Source organism: Triticum dicoccoides, chromosome 1B (assembly GCF_002162155.2).
Source record: "Triticum dicoccoides isolate Atlit2015 ecotype Zavitan chromosome 1B, WEW_v2.0, whole genome shotgun sequence".
Taxonomy (NCBI): Eukaryota; Viridiplantae; Streptophyta; class Magnoliopsida; order Poales; family Poaceae; genus Triticum; species Triticum dicoccoides.
The window spans coordinates 258,902,016-258,922,163 of record NC_041381.1 but is presented as its reverse complement, the minus strand read 5'-3'; the positions used below and the strand labels follow the sequence as shown (position 1 = coordinate 258,922,163).

At 40.7% G+C, this 20,148-nt stretch overlaps 2 protein-coding genes across 2 annotated transcripts in view; one reads left to right on the top strand and one right to left on the bottom strand.

Annotated features, from left to right (window-relative positions):
* The first annotated feature begins 3,334 nt into the window (after positions 1-3,334).
* LOC119330714 lies at positions 3,335-4,736 on the top strand. The gene is made up of 2 exons (XM_037603835.1): positions 3,335-4,125; positions 4,297-4,736. The coding sequence occupies exons 1-2, from the start codon at positions 3,645-3,647 to the stop codon at positions 4,380-4,382; spliced, it is 567 nt and encodes a 188-aa protein (XP_037459732.1). The 5' UTR covers positions 3,335-3,644; the 3' UTR covers positions 4,383-4,736.
* A 7,570-nt stretch (positions 4,737-12,306) lies between these two features.
* LOC119330703 (putative zinc transporter At3g08650) overlaps positions 12,307-20,148 on the bottom strand; it is a 9,680-nt gene continuing 1,838 nt past the window's right edge. The window contains exons 3-6 of the mRNA XM_037603827.1: positions 17,130-17,414; positions 13,583-13,711; positions 13,390-13,487; positions 12,307-13,306 (exon numbers count right to left, since the gene is read on the bottom strand). Of these exons, the coding sequence (XP_037459724.1) occupies positions 12,493-13,306; positions 13,390-13,487; positions 13,583-13,711; positions 17,130-17,414 (1,326 nt within the window). The 3' untranslated portion in view covers positions 12,307-12,492. The remainder of the gene's footprint in view (positions 13,307-13,389; positions 13,488-13,582; positions 13,712-17,129; positions 17,415-20,148) is intronic.

Here is a 20,148-nt window from a genome sequence, read left to right as displayed (position 1 = left end):
TTTTTACTTTTTTATTTCTGTTTTGGTTTTTTATCTCAAAATTAATTTCGGATTTCCAAAATATCAAACAATTGCGAGTTCTGAAAAAAAGTAGGAAAATGGTAAACTGTTTGTGAATTTAAAAAATATTCTAAAAATCAAAAAATGTTCACGACTTAAAAAATTGCTCACAAATTATAAACAAATCACGATTTCTAATGATTTCATGAAATAAAAAATGTTCATGATTTTATTAAATGAGCCAATATTCAAAGCATATTCAGGAATTTAAAAATCATGTCCATCAGCTTTTAGAAAATGTTCATAAAAATTAAAACACATCCGTAAATAATGAACAAAACTAATTGTAGGTTCCATAAAGGTTTTATTAGGAAATCTATATAGCTCGTTTTATGATTTTATTTAGTCCTTCGCGTTGGGTAAAAAAGGGTTTCCGTGTTTTGTACAACGCTGAACCCAACAAAATTGACATAACTTTCTAAGGGTTTGTTTTTGTAAGCTATATTAAAATGACTAAATGTCTATTTTGCTTCCATACACAGTTATGCTTATTTTCATATCACAATAGTGGTTATGGTAAACACCGCTACGCTAAGTCCAGACGAGACACATTATTTATCAGTATAGCTCAGGCAGGGTCCGTCAATGCAGTTTGCTCAGCCACAAAATATTTTGTTGTGACGCCTTAAAAAATCAAGTCTTGATGAGCATCATATTGTTCATTTTTGAAATTACATTTTAAAAGTGTCTTATCGCATCATGACATGATTTGTATATACTTTGTGAATTTGATTCATACTTTTTTATATCTACCACACATGTATAACTTGATAGTTTTTTTCCGTTGCAAGGCACGGACATTTCCAAAAATGTTCGCTAAATCAAAAAAAGTTCGTCAAATTCAATAACTATTCCACCCAATTTCTAAATATTTTCATCGATTATAGAATGTTTGCCAGTTCAGGAAAATTGCTTAAAAATGTTCACAATTTTTAAAAAATGTTTGTAAATAGCAAAAAATATTCATAAATTGAAAAAATGTTCCTGATTGTAGAAAATGTTCAGAAATTTGTAATAGTATGTTGTTTGCGATTTGAAATATGTGCATGAGTTTAACAAATTGTTCATAATTTCAAAATGTTCATGATTTCGAGAAATTGAGAGAGATATTGTATCTCGGTGATGCAACGAAATGTGATCATGACCATTTGAAATTATGAATTTTTTTCTCCCGTTGCAACGCACGGGCCCTTTTGCTAGTATATATATATATATACTAATAAAGCACGGAGTGCTTCTGGTCGTCCGTCATTAAAAGTGCCCTTGAAGTTGTAAATAATTACCCACCATGCCATTGGTAAGTGAAAAAACGGTTCGGTTTACCCTTTTCTAAAATCCGCGACCTACTCAAGTTATTAAAGTGAAGCCCCTGTAATCAACAGCTTGCATGTGTGTGGCGCAGTGGTGTGAGGCTCGCCTGTTTACCTGGGAGACCCAAGTTCGAGTCCCCTTGCTCCCTTTTCCTCCTTTTATTTTTCTCTCCTATTAATGTTGGTAGGCGTAGGATATTACTACTCGCTCCAGCGTCACTTAGCAGATGGGCAGCACAATGTACCAGTTACTCTATTTTTTGGACATATTCATATATTTCAAAAAAAAATCATAACTTTCAAACCCTAACTCCAAATCTAACATGTTATGTATAGAAATCCCTTAAAAAGATGTGTAGATTTCAAATATGGTATTATATTAATCACTTTCAATGTCAAAAAAACTCATAACTTTCAAACCCTAACTTCAAATCTAGCATGTTATATATAGAAATCCCTTAAAAAGATGTGTAGATTTCAAATATGGTACTATATTAATCACTTTCAAATCCTAACGCCAAATCTAACATGTTATATATGGAAATCCCTTTAAAAAGATGTGTATATTTCAAATATGCTATTATATTAATCATCATTCCTAAAATTCCCTTTTCCTCCTTTTATTTTTCTCTCTTATTAATGTTGGTAGGCGTAGGATATTACTACTCGCTCCAGCGTCACTTAGCAGATGGGCAGCACAATGTACCAGTTACTCTATTTTTTGGACATATTCATATATTTCAAAAAAATCATAACTTTCAAACCCTAACTCCAAATCTAACATGTTATGTATAGAAATCCCTTAAAAAGATGTGTAGATTTCAAATATGGTATTATATTAATCACTTTCAATGTCAAAAAAACTCATAACTTTCAAACCCTAACTTCAAATCTAGCATGTTATATATAGAAATCCCTTAAAAAGATGTGTAGATTTCAAATATGGTACTATATTAATCACTTTCAAATCCTAACGCCAAATCTAACATGTTATATATGGAAATCCCTTTAAAAAGATGTGTAGATTTCAAATATGCTATTAGATTAATCATCATTCCTAAAATTCCATTTATGATGCAACCTTTATTAATATCTTCTTTATATGGGGTATTTTGAAAATCCCGGCTTAACGTTGATATTTCTGTAGTCTAATAAATTGGAAACATGTTGAATACATTTCACAAATAATACAACCTTATGAACTTACACCACTTATCATGTTGTTTCTCGTGGGGCATTGTGAAAGATTTGAAGGGATTCGCCGATGCTCTCAGGTGTGCGTATGAGGGATGATTTTTTTCCGTTGCAACACACTGGGAATAATGCCTTTCCATGGAATCTGAAGCATGCATGGTTAAAAAAGAAATTCCGAATCATACACCTGATTTCGTGAAAATTATTGTGACCTATTCAAATAGAAAATTCGTTTTAGTGTGGTATGTGCAAATCTGTTTATTATGTTTCCTTCTATATGAAAGAAAATTGAGTTGTACTTTAGACTTTATAGGTCTCCGTGCATGTAAGTTTAGAAGAAATTTGGTAACGAAAATCAGTAATGGGCATCTGGTAACTTACCAATTAAACCTTAATTTCTTATATATGTACATACATGTACGATCCTCATGATTTAGGCTCTCAATGATAAATCAAATGATGAAGGTAATGACTCATTATACTACAAATTAACTAGGAAGGTAATTTAGATATTTAAATTAATCAATTCTTTCAGGATTGAAGTGTAGCATCTCATACATGCATTTTAAGATCATTGGTAAAATATACATTACATGGCTGATGCAACAGAATGTTATCTTGGGTCATTGGGCTAGGGAGGTGTGTTTTGATTCTCCCGGTGCAACGCACGGGCATATTTACTATATATATATATTAGAATAACTATTTGAATCACGATGCGCTATATAGGGCCCGACGAGGTCTTCCGGTAATCCCGGGCAACGAAAGAAAAAACACCCAGTCCACCTTATTCCCCCGCACATAGCCACCGACACCCACGCACCACCCCCCTTCGCCCCCATATCCGGTTGCTGCCTCTTCCCCAGAATCGGTCCTCGCCTTCGCCCTCGGATCTGGCCGAGACCGATCTCGCCGCCGCCCTGGATCCGGCCGTCCGGCCTCCTCCATCCCCCGTCCGCCCTGGATTCGCACTCGGATCTGGCTGTCCGCCCTGGATCCCGTCGCCGCCTGCCGCCAACAAGCGTCGGCGCGTGACCCTGCCGGCCACCGGCCGCTTCCGCGCCTCCGCTGCCACCTCGGATGCCCCGGCCTCACCCAACTCCTCTTTCGGCGACGACCCCTGCCACGCGCGCCTTCTTGCTGCTCTGCCCCAGCCACGAGCACCAGGTCCGGCCGTCCCTTCTTTCCCGGAGCATCGTCGACCCCGCCATCTTCCCCAGAGCGCCCCTGCCCACCGCCCTCGCCCCACGGGTCAAGTGGCCCTGCCGCCGGTCTCCTCCTGCAACCCAACCGGTGGCCACCTCCTGGGACCAAGCCGATGGTCTCCTCCTGCTAACCCAGCGTCGGCCTCCCGAGGCAGCCCTACAGCCAGGCTTCTCCCGCGGCCACGCGTCATGCGAATCTCGTAGACCTGCCGGCGGTCTTCTCCCAAGGTTGCACACCGTCGTCCTCCCGCTGCCCCTGATCCACCGTCGGCCTTCTCCCACAGCTTCTCCCGTGCCCTCTTCGCCACTGCTAGTGCTGGCTTCACATTGCACAGCAGGTCAACTCGAGTGCGTGGGTAAGTCCATCTGCGGCAGCTGTAGGCGTAAACTGCAAGAACTGCTCTCACTCTCAAAAAACAAAAACAAAAAGCGGTCGATGCCCCTATCTCTGCTTGCTGGTTCCTACCTCCACTACACGGACTATAGAAAGATAAAAAAAAGTTTGATGCTTACTTATTTTTCTACAGCGTCAGATTCAAAAAGTCCAGCTTCGCCCCCGGATGAAGTTCAGTTATCACTGAAGCTTATGTTATTCACAATCGCGTGGCTTTAGAACATCCATGCATGTCGAGTAATATTCTTCGATTACAATAGCAGCTCCAGTGTGGCAGTAGGCGATGGTAAAAACTGAAGTCGGGAATGAGTGTTGCTGGGTACATCTGGCAGCAGATATTCTGAAGTTTGTTGGTGAATAACAAATGCCACAACATCAGTTGATGTCATTGGGGTCGTGCGGGCAAGCAACATTCTCCACCTGGGTGTACTCTCTGTCTCTTTCTCTTTGCAATTCTAATCTATTTGTAGATTCTATCTCACGTACCTGTCATAGTAGCATACTAGTAGTGTTGTATGGTCAGCTGTGTAAGGGAGTTTGTGGAGCGCACTATAATGTCTAGTTGAACTCACATGGATCACTTTTATAAGTCTAAATTACTTCTGAAAAATTGAGTGTGGTATTCCTTTTTCTTCAGGAAGCCATTTTTCAGTCTACTTACATTTTCTTTAGTAAAAGAGAAAAAGTTCATTTATACGAGTACATATGTAGATCTAGTGTGCATTCTATTTTCAGTTTGGAAGTTGGAAAATATGTAAGTTCAAAAACACATTGGGAAAAACCATGTAAAAGTTCATGCAAGAAGTTCAACATTAAAAATTGACGAAGTTCAAACGAGAACAAAAGGAAGAAAGTATCAGGGCACAAAAAATAAAAAAGTATCACCACATGAAACATAGTAAGTTTGAAGAATAAAACAAATTATATTTTTTTAGTAAGTTTAACCTGTGAACGCAAAAAAAGTTTGACGAGAATAAAAGTTTATAAAAATAATTTTTCACCATTTCTAAATAAGAAGAATTAAAAGTTCAAATTAAAATAACCAAGCGGTTCAATATTTACTATGAAACTCGGCTTTCTTATTAATAAATAATAAAATCTAGAAGTGCAAAAGAAAATCAGAGAGTAGTTCAATGTTTATATACAAGGAAGAAAACAAGCGTCACCTAGAAAATGTTAACACTCGCAGTTCAAATTTAATAATTACATAGCTCCAGGAAAATACTATGGGTGTACAAAAAAAGTACAAGGTGTGTAAGGTTGAGCTCCACAATGTGGCATTCACACCGGTAGCACTACACACACTACTCCTTGCGCATGCATGGTTTTTTCTCCATTAACTAGCATGTTTGGTGAATGTGTGAAGTCCTGCTACTACTAATAGAGAAGGAAAATCGCCACGGAACCTCATTTTGAGATAAATGGAACCAAACTAGTAAACTTGGGAAGTCCACAGTGTGTGGCCACCCAATTCTTATAAAAGATGGCCGTGTGTGCGGGCGTCTGGTGGTCGTGTGTGCGTGCGTTTGGTGTGCTCGTGCTATGGGTATGTTTTTCCTTTATTTCTTGAATAAATTAGAAGCTCATACATAAAAAAACAGAAGTTTAAATTAACAAGCAGAGAGATTCAAAGATTTTAAAAACCTAGGATTTACATGCTCAATTTTGATGAGTGCTTTAGGAGTTAGGGCAAAAAAAGAGCATAGTTCAATTCAAAGTGACAACAACCAGAAGTTCACATACTAGATGATGCGTTTTTGTATGAGAAAAAAAGAATGAAAAGGCAAACTCTACAAATTTTGTTGCTACAAGTTCAAGTGATCGGCCCGACAAAGTTTGAAATTTCTTGTGAGAGAGGTTCACCGTGTATTTACATGTTCAAAATACAAAAAGATGTTTTTTGTGGTGTTTTAAAATAATTCTCTCAACAACAACAACAATAACAACAAAGCCTTTAGTCCCAAACAAGTAGGGGTAGGCTAGAGGTGAAACCCATAAGATCTCGCAACCAACTCATGGCTCTGGCACATGGATAGCAAGCTTCCACGCACCCCTGTCCATAGCTAGCTCTTTGTTGATACTCCAATCCTTCAGGTCTCTCTTAACGGACTCCTCCCATGTCAAAATAATTCTCTCAATCCAATAAAAATTTGAAACCAAATGCTGTACATTAAAATGTTTCTCCTATTCAACAACTTTTCAAAGGTGTATAAATATTCTTATTTTGAAGATCGGTTAAAACAAAATGGTGCATATTGTTCGAAACAAAAGCTCAACCGTTACGTTTTAGAAATCCATGTTTTAGATATAAATGTGAAGTTCATGTTTTAGAAAATCATAAGTTCACGTGTACCATATACTGAAGAAATTCATCAATGAAAAAAGGAACCGTCTAGGCCATTTCATTGACAACAAAAGAATGCCTAAAAATGTCGCGAGACAAAAAAATAAATCATAGAAAGTGGAAAAAACTATAATTATGTTTTGTAAAAAATTTAGAGCGGGTCGATGTCTATAAAAACTCAGATTTTTTCCATTACTAAAGAGAAACAAAGAGAAGTCCAAAGTGATAACTGTTGGAAGTTCACGTACTGCATGGTGTGTGTTTCGTATCAGAAAAAAATAAAAAGATAAAGTCTAAAAGTTTTGTTGCTAGAAGTTCAAGTGCTCGGCTTGGGAAAGTTCAAAATTCTTCTGAAAGAGGTTCACCGTGTATTTAGATGTCCAAAAACACATACAAAATATGTTGTTTTCGGTGTTTTAAAATAATCTTCTCAAACGAGAGAGAAGTTCAAAGTGATAACAACCGGAAGTTCACATACTGCATGGTGTGTGTTTCATATGAGAAAAATACAATAAAAAGGTAAAAAAATTGTTGCTAGAAGTTCAAGTGCTCAGCCCGGGAAAGTTCAGAAATTCGTGTGAGAGAGGTTCACAATGTATTCAAAAACTCCCCAACCGGTATATCCTATGCTCTATTCCAAAGGGTATATCACACTCTCTATTCCGAAAAACAGTTAAAACAAATTGGTGTATGTTGTTCAGAATTTATATTGCGGGATGTTCGACCTCCAATTACATGTTTTAAAATGGCAAGAAATGACGTCTGACCTTCAATTGTGTGTAATTCGACGTATACACAAAAATGTGACAGAAGTTCATAATGAAAACAACAAGAAGTTCAAGTGCTGCAAGGAATGCATTTCAGTTGAGAATAAAAGTACAAAAAAAGCTTTAAAAGGTTTGTTGAAAGAAGATCAAGTGCCCTTTTCGGGGAAGTTCAAAAATTCTTGCGAGAGAGGATCACCATGTATTTCCATGTTCAAAAACATAAAAAAGAAATTATATTTTTGCGTTTTAAAATAATTCTCACAATCCACAAAGAAGTTCAGTTATTATTTGGGAGCAATTTCATTTCAAAAAGAAAATAAAAAATTTAAATTATAAAAATAGAAAAAGTTCATGTACTACATGGTGTGTGTTTAATATGAGAAAAATGAATTAAAAGGCAATGCCCAAATTTTTTCTTGTTATATAATTTCAAGTCCTCGGTCGGAGAAAGTTAAAAAGATTATTGTCAGAGAGGTTTGTACAAAAGAAATATCATTTGTGTAACACTGACGAATGGATGAGAAAAATTACAAACAAAAATACGTCACAGAAGTTCAACGTGAAAACAGAAGAAATTCAACTACTACACTGAATGAATTTCAGATGAAAAACTTTTAAATCCGTCACGAGTATGAAAAAATGATCAACATGGGAAAGTTGCGTGTTTATAGCAGCTTTCCATCGATATATCACTTGCTCAATTACGGTGAGTGGATGGAGAGCTACGAGCAGTGGATGGAGATCTACGAGCAAAAAAAACACGTGAAAAACAGAGTGAAGTTCAGGAAGACATGCCGAGAAGTTCAAGTTCTTCACACGGTGCATTTTCGAAGAATTCGTTTCGGGATAAAGGCAGAACGCATGATCTCACTGTTTTTGAAATTACTTAAAAACGGCTAGGAATCAGATAAAACCATCAACATGAAAAAAATTCGCATTTTCCATTGCTTTTCAGCATTATATTATTTGCCCCATTTCGATAAAGTTTGTAGAAATTATGGCAAAAATATGTTTTTAGCCATTTTCAAAATTGACTTAAAACAATAAAGAATTGAGAGAAACAATATATACAAAAACGTTTCGCATTTCCTCAAGCTTTCCAACGCCGTATCATTTGTTGCATTCGGACGTACGGTTAAATAATTAGCTTGAAAATACAAACTCGGTGAAACTTGTACCGTTTTCTAAATTACTTTTAAATCGTTCAAAATTAGAAGAAACTTTCAGCATGAAAAAGTAGCGCATTTTCACAAGCTTTCCAACGCCATATCATTTGCCTCAATTGGATTAGTCGTTTAGAAATTATATTGAAAATACGAACTCGGCTGTTTGGTTTGGGAAATTTTACGATTTTCTAAGTTACTCTTTATGCATAGGGAATTAGAGAAAACTTTCAACATGTCGAAGGAGCGGTTTTGCAGCAGCTTTCCAACGCTGTATTATTTACCTCATTCCGATAAACGGTTTAGAAATACGGTCGAAAATACTTCATATTTTTTGTATGAAGAAAAACGGTTTTCAAAACTGCTCTTAAACCGCTTACGTTTTGCCAAAAATTTAACTTGGGTCATGATACTGATGTCCATAGCTTTCCAACGGTATATCGCAAGCCCCATTTGAACACCTTTTAGCTGAAGTTTAACCTAGTACTCGGGAAAGGTCAGGCGCGTTACTCGGAAAGTTCATGTTGTGATCAGAATAGTGTTTTATATATGGGTCAGCGCCCATGATACTATTCCTATATACAGTACCAGTAATCGAGCCATAATAGTAAAATTTTGTCTTTGTGTGGTAAGAGCATGCATGTGTGTGGTAATAGCATGCACTCTTTGTAGTAAAAGTATTACTAGCCATCTCAGGTCGCTTCAGATGAAACGTAATTCGACATCCACCAATAGTAATCTAGTTGTATGGTTTATGATTCCTAGATCCATGCTAGTTGGTAGTAACCTCATCCATTTGTGTAGTAACAACATGCACTCTATATAGTAAAGGCATTATTTCAACTTGTGTAGTAAAGCATTTAGTAGAAGCAACGACCTAATGATCTTTTTTCATGGAACCTTTACTATGTGCACAACTTCATTTACGAGGGAGCATATAAAAGGAAAATAGGTTGGCTGTTTTGCATGGAGGGGTGCATGGCAATCGTACATATTTGTGAAAAAATTATAAGTTGGCACTAGCTTTTTATTATATTTGTGAAATACGTACATATTTGTATGTAAAAAAAGCATAATTAAAATATGATACATACTACCTAAAAAATAGTATATGCTACCTAAACATTGTTATATACTACATACTATGCGTATATACTCTCCATTTTAATAAATACTACATACAACATACAAAACTCAAGTGGTGGTAACTACCACCGGTGGTAGCAAATATATATATGATAGTTGGTTGCGCTATATCCAGCAAGGAGGACTTGTCCACCATGCTGATTGGGAGTTGGGAGATGGATTTGTTCGTGGTCGTCGTGGCGATTACCCGTGGCCGTGATTGATCAGGCAGATGCATGCTGCCGTGGCCGTCATTGGAATACAGGTCGCGGGCTTGCTCTAAGATTGAAAAAACGATTGAGGAGTGGTGAACTAGGAGAGCTGCCCTCACTAGGGTTTATTTTGCAAAATTGACAGGGCAAACGTGGCTGGAGGCGGGCATTTTTGTGCAAAAAGAGGCTGAACTACAATAGGCACAAGATCTTGATCAAACGATTGGCGATGAGGGGATGAACGGATTCACGAAGATGGATAGATTCACGTGATACGACGCCCATATTATATGCATCCTACTACTGGATGTAGTTACACACATGTCTCATATAGTACCATATGATAGTATATACACTACTTTATTATTTTTAATATATGTTCATATACTATATCTAAGATACTTCAAAGTGAGTTATATGGAAAAAATTGTAAGTGAGCCCATAGTTTTTATTGCATTGTGAAATACGTATATATTTGTACGTAAAATAGAGTATGCCCAAAATATGGTACATACTATTAAAAAAGTAGTATATATACTACCTAAACATTCTTATATACTACATACTACACATACATACACTCCGATATGATAGATACTACCTAAAACGTACGAAACAAAAGAGAGAGTAACTACACCCGGTAGTAGAAAAAATTATCATATTTCGTCACCATGACTTAGGAATAGTTATTCTTCACCCCCTCTTTGTTTTGATGTCAATGCACCATAATTTTAGGTTTTGTAAATTTTGTCTTATTTCATACGTAAAAAGAGAACGTAAGAAAATATATACTCGCCGTAAAAAATATTTTATGTTACGTAAAATTACGAACGTAAAAACATACATAAAATGCGATATTTCTGGTCTTATAACCTATTTTTTATTTTCTTATACCAAATTTTACGTAGTGAATCAATATGAATGTAACTATTTGTATTTCAAACGTAATTTTTATGAAGTGATCGTAAGATTACCTCGGGTAAAGAATAACTTATTCTGTAACCTGGGTGATGAATAGTATTACTATATACTACATTATGGAATGGAAAATTATTCTTCACCCCCACCTATTTTAACATCAATGCATCGTAATTTTGCGTTCGGTAAATTTTATCTTATTTGAGATATAGAAAGAAAACGTAAGAAAATATATAATCATCATAAAAAATATTTTATGTTACATTAAATTACAGATGTAAAAACATAATGTAAAGTGTACATAAAATGCAATTTTTCTGGTCTTATGACCTATTTTTTTGTCAAATTTTACGCAGTGAATTAATATGAATGTAACTATTTGTATTTCAAATGTAATTTATTTATGAAATGATCATAAGATTACTTCGGGTGAAGAATAATTTATTCTGCACCATGGGTGATGAATAGACTTTCCGGAAAAAAATACATTCTGTCACCCAATGGTAGTTACCTCACATGTCTTATATACTATCATGTAGTAATATATGTATTACTTTATCACTCTACATATATTTATATACTATATCTAAGATATTTTAAAGCAAGTTATACGAAAAAATTGCATATAAGTCCATAATTTTGTTATATTTGTGAAATATGTACATATTTGTACGTAAAAAGAGTATGTTCAAAATGTGGTGTATACTACCTAAACGTTATTATATACTACTCCGTTCGTCCCATAATATAATAACGTTTTTCAAGCTGACATAGCTTAAAAACATTCTTATATTATAGGACGGATGTAATACATATTACACGTACATACTCTTTAATTTTGATAGATAACACATACAATATAGAAAACGCGAGTGGTGGTAACTACCACTGATGGTAAGAAATATTTGTCATATTCTGATAATATTAACAGAATAGTTATTTCACACACTTTTGTACTGCATGTTCAACGCAAGTGCACGACATTGTTGAAGCAAGAGTACTGCAGTACTGAGACGAATGAACTTCTCGTCGCAAAAAAATGTGCGTGCCTTTCTTCCGGTACTGTTTTTGATCCAGTTTTTAAACCGTTTGTCGGAATGAGACGTGTGATGGAAAGCTATGAAATAGGCACAACTTGTCATGTTGAAAACTTTTCGAGATTTGTCATAGTTTAAGAGCGGTTTTAAAAATTGTGCGATGCACAACGAATAGTAGCGAGCGCATTTTCGTGATTTTTTTCTAGACCGCTCGTCGAAATGAAGAAAATGATACGCCTTCGAAAAGAAAATACGCTTGCTGCCACTCATCACTGCCACTCATCATGCGCCGCACAATTTTCAAAATTGCTCTTAAACTGTGACGAATCAAAAAGTTTTGAGTGCTTGGAAAGCTATCATAAAATGACATTCATGAACTTTCTTGAATGTCATTCCGTGATGAAACTTTACGAATGTTCAACGACAAAACTTTGCAAGCACTCAAAGCATTTGTCAAAGTTTGAAAAAAAATATTTTTATTACTTTTTTATTGTTCATCAAGAGGACTTTCGAATCAGCTCTCTCCTCGTGCTCAGCCAACATATTGAGGCCAAGGGATATTACACCTAAATGAATATTCACCAAAGTAGCAGGCGGTCTTTTCTTTTGTGTTGTAGTGGCACAATTTGCAAGATTAGCAAAATCACTGTCTAATGTTCGTTTCCCTTTCATCACTTTGTTCATACAAGGAAAGGATGTCCCTCTTATAATTTCAGTATTATCGTTACATTGATGTTACATGTGACTATCTGACAGGAACACATCATGTGACCGCTTCTGGAGCTGAATTGCAGTAAGGGGTGTGCAAGCAGATGAATCTGGTGGACATCAAACACACCCAAGCAAAACCAAAACCTATCAGGATCCCGCAGACGCTCTTCCTCGCGTCCAGCCGCAACGAGCGTCTGAAGACACGGCCAAAGCTTGGGATCAAAGCCCCGCATGCAATCACCATCCAATAGTCCAGTCCATCATAGCCAATCTTCGCAAGGATTGCACCGATGGCCGCGCTTGGTCCCGCAAACCCGGTCAGAGCTGCAGCTGCCAAGGCTCCTCGCCAGCTATCAGTGGCACCATATACACAACTAGCAACAGCAGCACCCCGTGGTAGGCCGTGAAGAGAGACTGGAAGAACCATGTAGCGGCCTAGACCAGATGCCTTGCGTGCCGCCACACCAAGTGCAAGCCCTTCGGCGTAGGCGTGAAGGAAGACGCAACCGCAAGCAAGGAGCGATTGCTGTGTGAGGACACTAAGAGAGAGCCTGCTGGAAGATGTAATGACATTGACGGATGATTTATTGTGTTTAGCAACCATAAGGATGCTTGCTTCCACGAGATGGTAGAAGACGGAACCTCCTAGCAGGAGGAACAAGGTGGTGAAGAGACCCATCTTTAAGGACATCACAAGTTGCAATGGCCTCCATGAAGCAAGACGGAAGGCAATGCCAGATGCTACACCAGTAAGAAGAGGGTGTGGCATGTTGAAGGCAAGCGAGAACGCGACAAGTATAATTCCTCCAAAAAGTGGACCAAGACCAAATACAAGTGATACCAAAAAGCCTGATGTATCTTCCAAGCTAGATCAGAACAAATCAACAGCATCAGTTGAAAGTTGTACTAGTCCAAGTAAGATCCTTAAATAATATAAGAGGCAACTTACCCGTGGCCATCCGTGAATCCCTGAAGCACGGTACTTAATGTTTCCATAAAAGCAACAGCAAGTGTTCCAGCAGAGGCTACTTGAGATGGAGTTGCTTCCTGCATGTAACACAGAAATACTCAGGACTGCATTATAAAACCAATGAAAACAACAACTTCAGTCAACAATTTCTTGATGACGAAAGGGTAGTCACCTTAAAAGCATCAGGAAGAACCTCTGCAATAACAATCCATATCATGCACCCTGCAGCAAAACCAGTACAGAAAGGAAGCACCTTCTGAAATGCATCGGCACAAAGGAATGCAGGCACAGCAACAATTGGCTATATTTACCAAGGAAAATGAAACAGGGTCATCAGAGTGTAAAGAAAAGAATGTAACCACCAAATGTAACTCAAAAGTGGAGATCAACTTTGAAAGCTGTTGCAGATAAGCATATGAGCATTTCATTCACAAAGTAATACTAAGAAAAAGTTGCACGTGTAAACAGCTGTGGCACAAGTCATTCACAAAGTAATACTAAGAAAAAGTAATACTAAGAAAATAGTGCAGAATTTATTTGTACAATGCCTATAAATAAATAGTGATTGTTATACGATTTAGTATTTAAGATCCTTTGTGATGCCATTTCTCTAATTGCACTTCTTTGAGATGTTTGATGAGCTCGTTTCCACAAGTTCATTATAAATATTGACTCCTCTCCAAGATATGAAATGTTATTGTTGATTTTGTCAATTAGGTTCGGCGGAGTTTGGAGAAACTTTTTGAGCTTCACAAACGGTTACCAAACTAGTATGTGAAGCACTTAGCCTTATTGGACTACAGAAATGGCAACAGAAATAGTAAATTACAAATAAGTATGACATGACAAAGAAAGCACACCTGCTGCGAATACAAATATAGTACTAGTACTCATCGGTGAATCTACCACTGTGATTCATTATGATATTTCAACAATTCAGAGTCTGAGGTCATTAAAATTTAAAATTTCACAGGAAAAAAATCATTTTATGATTCATGAGAGCGTGCAACGCTATGGTGCATGTCAACTGTACTTAGGAGTTAGGACCTTAAGTCTTTCACCACTTTCTAGCACACATACATAAACCAACATACTGTTTTGCACAAGCAAACAAATAAGCAACACACATGGACACAAAAACTAACATACAAAAGACAAACGATACTAGTTAATTTCACAAATGAATTCTCTTGTTCCAGCTCAAAAATATTTTAAATGAGGGTTTTAATGTGGGGAGGCGATTTGGCTCGGGAGTACAGATGAACTCGGTACCTGGACCTTCAAGTTTGAGTGCGGTGTGTGTGCCGAAATTAATATAGTGTAAGATAAGGTGGAGTGGAAAATGAGGTATTGCATTCAGCTTATCGCGATGGGGTATGTCTAGCCCGCCAGCCAACAGAAGCGCTGGGTTGCAAATGTTGCCTGCAACAGTGCTTGCGGCTTTGTTGACGTCCCAACTTATGTACTGCTGGTGCACGAAAATGAGTCCCGCCTGGACAGTGGTACAGAATTTTTTGGTAAGGCCCAAGAGTTGCTAACGTGTCATGAACGTGGTCGCATGGGCCAAACTAGTGAAGAACACACGGGTAAGCATCACGTAGGATAAGGTGGTCGAGAACTGTGTAAACAGAGCCAGTCATCTTCAACCTTGGGCTGGGGCCATTTTTGGTACTAGGTGACCTGGCAATTGGGTCGGGTTTGGTCAGGTCGACCTCAACCAGACCCACTATTGGGTTCATCCCAAACCCACAACCCTACCCCTGGGTCTAAGTTTAGACCCATGCCCGAACCCATCAGGTAATCCGACCAAATTGGGCACCATCGGGTGAGCATTGAAGAATAATTATCATACTTCACATTTATCTCTGACCAACATTCCATAGAATAAGGATATTTTTTGTATGTTAAAATTGTTCCTTGCAACACCGCCTACAGGCTACAGGGCTTGCCCATCCCTATCTCGTTAGCTACTCGAGGTGGTTACTTGCTTTACATGAATTGGATGCACCAGGGTCTTGGTGCCATGCAACTGGCACATCTCCTATGGACCGATGACTGAGCAATTTTTGGCCCATGAAACTTGATTTGTGTGGATGAAGGGAAGAGCAAAGGACTAGAGATGCATACACGTTGTGTTAGTCTTGGACTTTTTGGCCTACTTGCTGTACTTCTTTTTTGCGTCGTACTTGATGTACATTGTTGGCTTGCCTTTAAATAATTGTACAGATTTACTGCCCATTATATAGAGTATACATAGTGTCCGTCTTATATAAAATGAAATATTTATAATTAGTAAGAATAGTTAATCGGGTTACCCATAGGTATGAAGTTATGCACATACCTACCCACAACTAATCGGGTTACCAGTGGGTGAAGTTGACGACCCATACACTACCCATTCGGGTCGGATGCACCCATGGGCGCCTGAACCCATGAGCATGATTGCCAGCTTGATGCAGGTATGCAGCTACCATGGAGTTTCCCCTAGGTCTAGGCAACAGGTATGTGCCTTGATGTGTATGGTGCCTGGATTATGTTTAGGATGTAATCTTTTTGACTCATCATGTGTTAGCAGCCTGCCAATATTTGGCGATGTGACGTAGAGATTGGACGGTTCTCCGGTTCGTGATGATGCCGACAGCCTACAGGGTTGCCATGCACCTTCCCCGACACTTGCCTTGGCCCTTGTGGGCAGGCAGGATCTGCGAGGAAGTTGCAGAAGGTGAAGGTTGGGTGGACCATGAAGAACTCGAGGACCTTGATGGGATACAGAAAGGTGTGGAGGAGCATAGATTGGCAATGATTCATCGACGGGAGACAGCAAGCCGGCGGTATCTGCAGAAACGACAGGGAAAATGGACCAGGTGGAAAAAGAAGTATGTTCCAAATGCTTCAGTCGATGAATTGTTCACCTATTTTGTACAGATTTCTGAAACGTACCATTCCATACAAGGGGAAGACGAATTAGGCCGCAATCTGAAACCACTTGAGTTTAGATGAGTTCTCACACACTGAAGTACAGAACAAAACTGCAGTTTTTAACTTCAGGGATTTTGTGAACCATGCGCCAAAAAATTAAGTGGGTACCAATTGTGGCATAATGAAAGTCAAGTGCAGTAGTGTCATGTCACTTGTCAGTTGATGAGTCCAACTTGCTCTTGCAGAGTGGGGAGTCACCCTAAAGACCACACAGCTTGTCCTAACAAGGTGTATATGATTAGAACGCTGAAGGACGAAGACACCATGGACTCGGTATAGGCAGATTCAGGGGAGGAAGAAGGTGTTAGCTGGGAGGCTGGTTGGGTCTTTTAATTACTAGGGAACCTGCTGGCATTCACGGCAAACCACCACGTCGGTCCAGGTGTGAGTACTACGCGGTGAGTGAGCATCAAACTGCCGTCTGTACTGACACAGAAGAAATGGAGCAGCCCGTATTAATATCTGGTACATGAGGTCTACCACTGTTCAAATTTTTTGTAAAAAGGACGAATATGCACTGGAATGCAGCTACGGTTAATAATCTCAATAAGAATGAAGATTCCAGCCTCATCTGGACCTGGGAGCCAAACCGATTATCCGATTCAGTATTATTTTTCTAGTAAGAAACAAGGAATTAATATAGCTAAAAATTGATTAATGTTCCATATCTGAATGAGGATGATGCGTGTATCAAATAATACTTTCATATTTCCACTCGATGACAGCAAAAGAAAACGCACCTGTGGTAAAGATGTTATGATACTCCATAGCATTGCTTTTTGTGGGGAGACACCCCTAGATGATAGTACCATGCTTACAGCCAGGCCTTCAGGTATGTTGTGCACTGCTATAGCTACAGTAACTAAAAGACCTTGAGATAATCCTTTTGACCCAACAAAGGAAACACCAACACCAGAACCCTCGCCAAAAGAATGGAGTGTCATTATTCCAACAACAAGAATAACTTTACTTGCATCTGCACCTTTTATATCCAACATACTTACTTCTCCATGTTGCTCAAGAATCTGTGATCAACGAAATGAAAGATACTGTATCATCTAAAGGAAAATATAACCAAAATGAATGGAACAAAATATATTCGCTAATGCTGAAAACACAGCTAGCATCCTGAGCTGATATGATGCTAAATGCGGTTAACAAGTTTATTCTAGTGCCAATTCAGATCGTTGAACTGGCACAGCAACATGCACATCAGCCATGCATTGACATTTAAGGTTTCAGCTCAGTTAACCAGAATAATCTTATCAGCAGTCTAATTCTTTTAAAGCAAGATAAGCCTACACGAGGGTAGTTAGTAGTGTAGACACATAACGAGTACCATGTTCACATTAACCTACTTAGGCATGAAAATGGCAGCACTGCCAATAGACCCGCCAAGCCAAGCCCGCCAGTAAAATAATCACGAAGTGGCTCTTTGTGGGCAACTGCTAAGTTAAGTGGGCACTTGCGGTTGCGGTGGAGCTACATGAGGCACAATGTTAGCTGGTAAGTCCGCATATGAGCACTCAACATTAGCTGCAGTACAACCAAACAGTACAACCAAACATACACTAACAAACCCTTTGAAAAAGATATTCCCTATCACTTTCTGTCAAAAAAAAACACTAACAGTACCATGTTGTAGACTTGTAGTTACAGAGAATATATATAGCTAGCTCTCTCTTTACGGTTTTGCATATACGTGTCCATCCTTTCCTGCTACAGTGGCCATTCCTTTCCTGCCACATTAGCTGTATGCAGCATACCACTTCCCAGCGGTACAGGGCCCATAAAGGGCACACACTCGGCACAGAGGCTGATGCTCAACGTTGATGAAACGGAGCTGTACAAGGTCATGCCGACGCATGTTCATCGGCTGGTTCAAGGAAAATACGGTCTCATTCTACACCCGTTTGAGGTGAGTGAGCACCACCGAAAAAGTTTGGTCTGCCAGGAGGTATTACCATTCGCGAACTGCGTGGCCAAAACGTGGGAATGACCAGCATTGAGCGTCCCTCAACAGAAACATCAGACGAGACGCGCGTAGGAAGCTGCATGCTGCTGACCACTTTAAGTGGGTATGTCCACCAAACTGGAATAAACGCTGTGAATACCAACCGTGTTATGACCGGTGTAACTTATAGCCGGAGGAGGCCCAATGGGCACGTTTAGTTAGGGGCTTAGACCAAGTTATCTTATTTTTATTTAGCACTGAGATTATATAAACAGCTGTAAGACCTCTTTGGAAAATTAAGCGATAAGACAATTCTATTGCCCGGCTCCCAGAGGAGCCGGAACCCTAACTGCGCCACAGCCTCCTCCCATCGCCGCTGCCTCTCCACCGCGTGAGACGCCGCCGCAGTCAAGAGCTCATCCGCCTCCCTCCTTCCCCTACAAGCTCCGCCCTAGACCCGGTAGAACCCTAGTTCCTACCACTTTGGTACCAGCTAGCTCGGTTCCGATCATGTCTTCGCCGCCGCCCACACCCACCCTCCCGCTATCCACCGCCACAACCGATCCGCTGTCCGCCTCGGCTAGCGCACCCCAGCCGCCGGCACCCATCACCAACGCCGCGCCGGTCCCCGCTGTCTTCACCCCGGAGGAGGTCTCGGGAGCCCTCCGCGATCTCGCCACCACGGTTCCAAGGCATCCGCCTATACCTGGCAGGCCCCTACGGGCCGCCGCCGGCCGCGCCACCCGCCGCCGTCACCAGGTCGCCGCTCCTGCCGTGGCATCCGCCGAACCCGGCGGCCTCCGTGGCGCTAGTCGGGCCGCTGCAGCCGCCGCCCGCCTCCACCCCGCTCTGGCCGCAATGGCCGTCGCCGGCCATCGCGGTTTCCGCCGCGTCCGGCGCCCCCATGCAACAGCCGCTGCAACTGCAGGCGCCACCGCCGCCCAGCACCGGGCCAACGACAACCGCGCCGGGGGGCGTTCCGATCCAGCAGGTCCGGTTCCCGCCCTCACCGTCACCGCTGCCGACCTGGTTGGGCGGGTCATCGCCGCAGCCGGTCTACACTACGGCCGCGGAACAGCCGGCGGCCACCCTGCAATACGCCGGGCCTTCCGGCAACGCCGGCCCCTACGCAGGCCTTGACGGTCCGCCTTTTCCCGGGCGATCCCCTGCGTACACCGACCCGGCGCCATCCTCCTCGCTGCTCTGTACCGCCGAACCGTACACCCACGGCGGTCATGCTCAAACACCGCCGCGCTTCGCCAAGATCGACTTCGCCACCTACGACGGCACCGAGGACCCACTCAACTGGCTCAACCAGTGTGAGCAGTTCTTCCGGGGGCAATGCACGCTAGCGTCGGACCGCACCTGGCTCGCCTCTAACCACCTCCGGGGCACCGCACGGACGTGGTAGTACGCCCTCGAGCGGGACGAGGGCGGCATGCCCCCATGGGAGCGCTTTCGCGAGCTATGCCTCCTTAGCTTCGGGCCGCCGATATGCGGGAGCCGGCTGGCGGAGCTCGGCCGCCTCCCCTTCACCTCCACGGTGCAGGACTTTGCCGACCGTTTCCAGGCCTTGGCGTGCCACGCGCCGGGCGTGACGGAGGAGGCCCAATGGGCACGTTTAGTTAGGGGCTTAGCCCAAGTTATCTTATTTTTATTTAGCACCGAGATTATATAAACAGCTGTAAGACCTCTTTGGAAAATTAAGCAATAAGACAATTGTATTGCCCGGCTCCCAGAGGAGCCGGAACCCTAACTGCGCCGCCGCCTCCTCCCATCACCGCCGCCTCTCCACCGCGCGAGAC

Coding starts and splice junctions, on each gene's coding strand:
- LOC119330714 (XM_037603835.1), top strand. CDS start 3,645: ATGCCCCGGCCTCACCCAACTCCTCTTTCGGCGACGACCCCTGCCACG. Junction 4,126..4,296: donor AGGTCAACTCGAGTGCGTGG/GTAAGTCCATCT, acceptor ATTTTTCTACAG/CGTCAGATTCAAAAAGTCCA.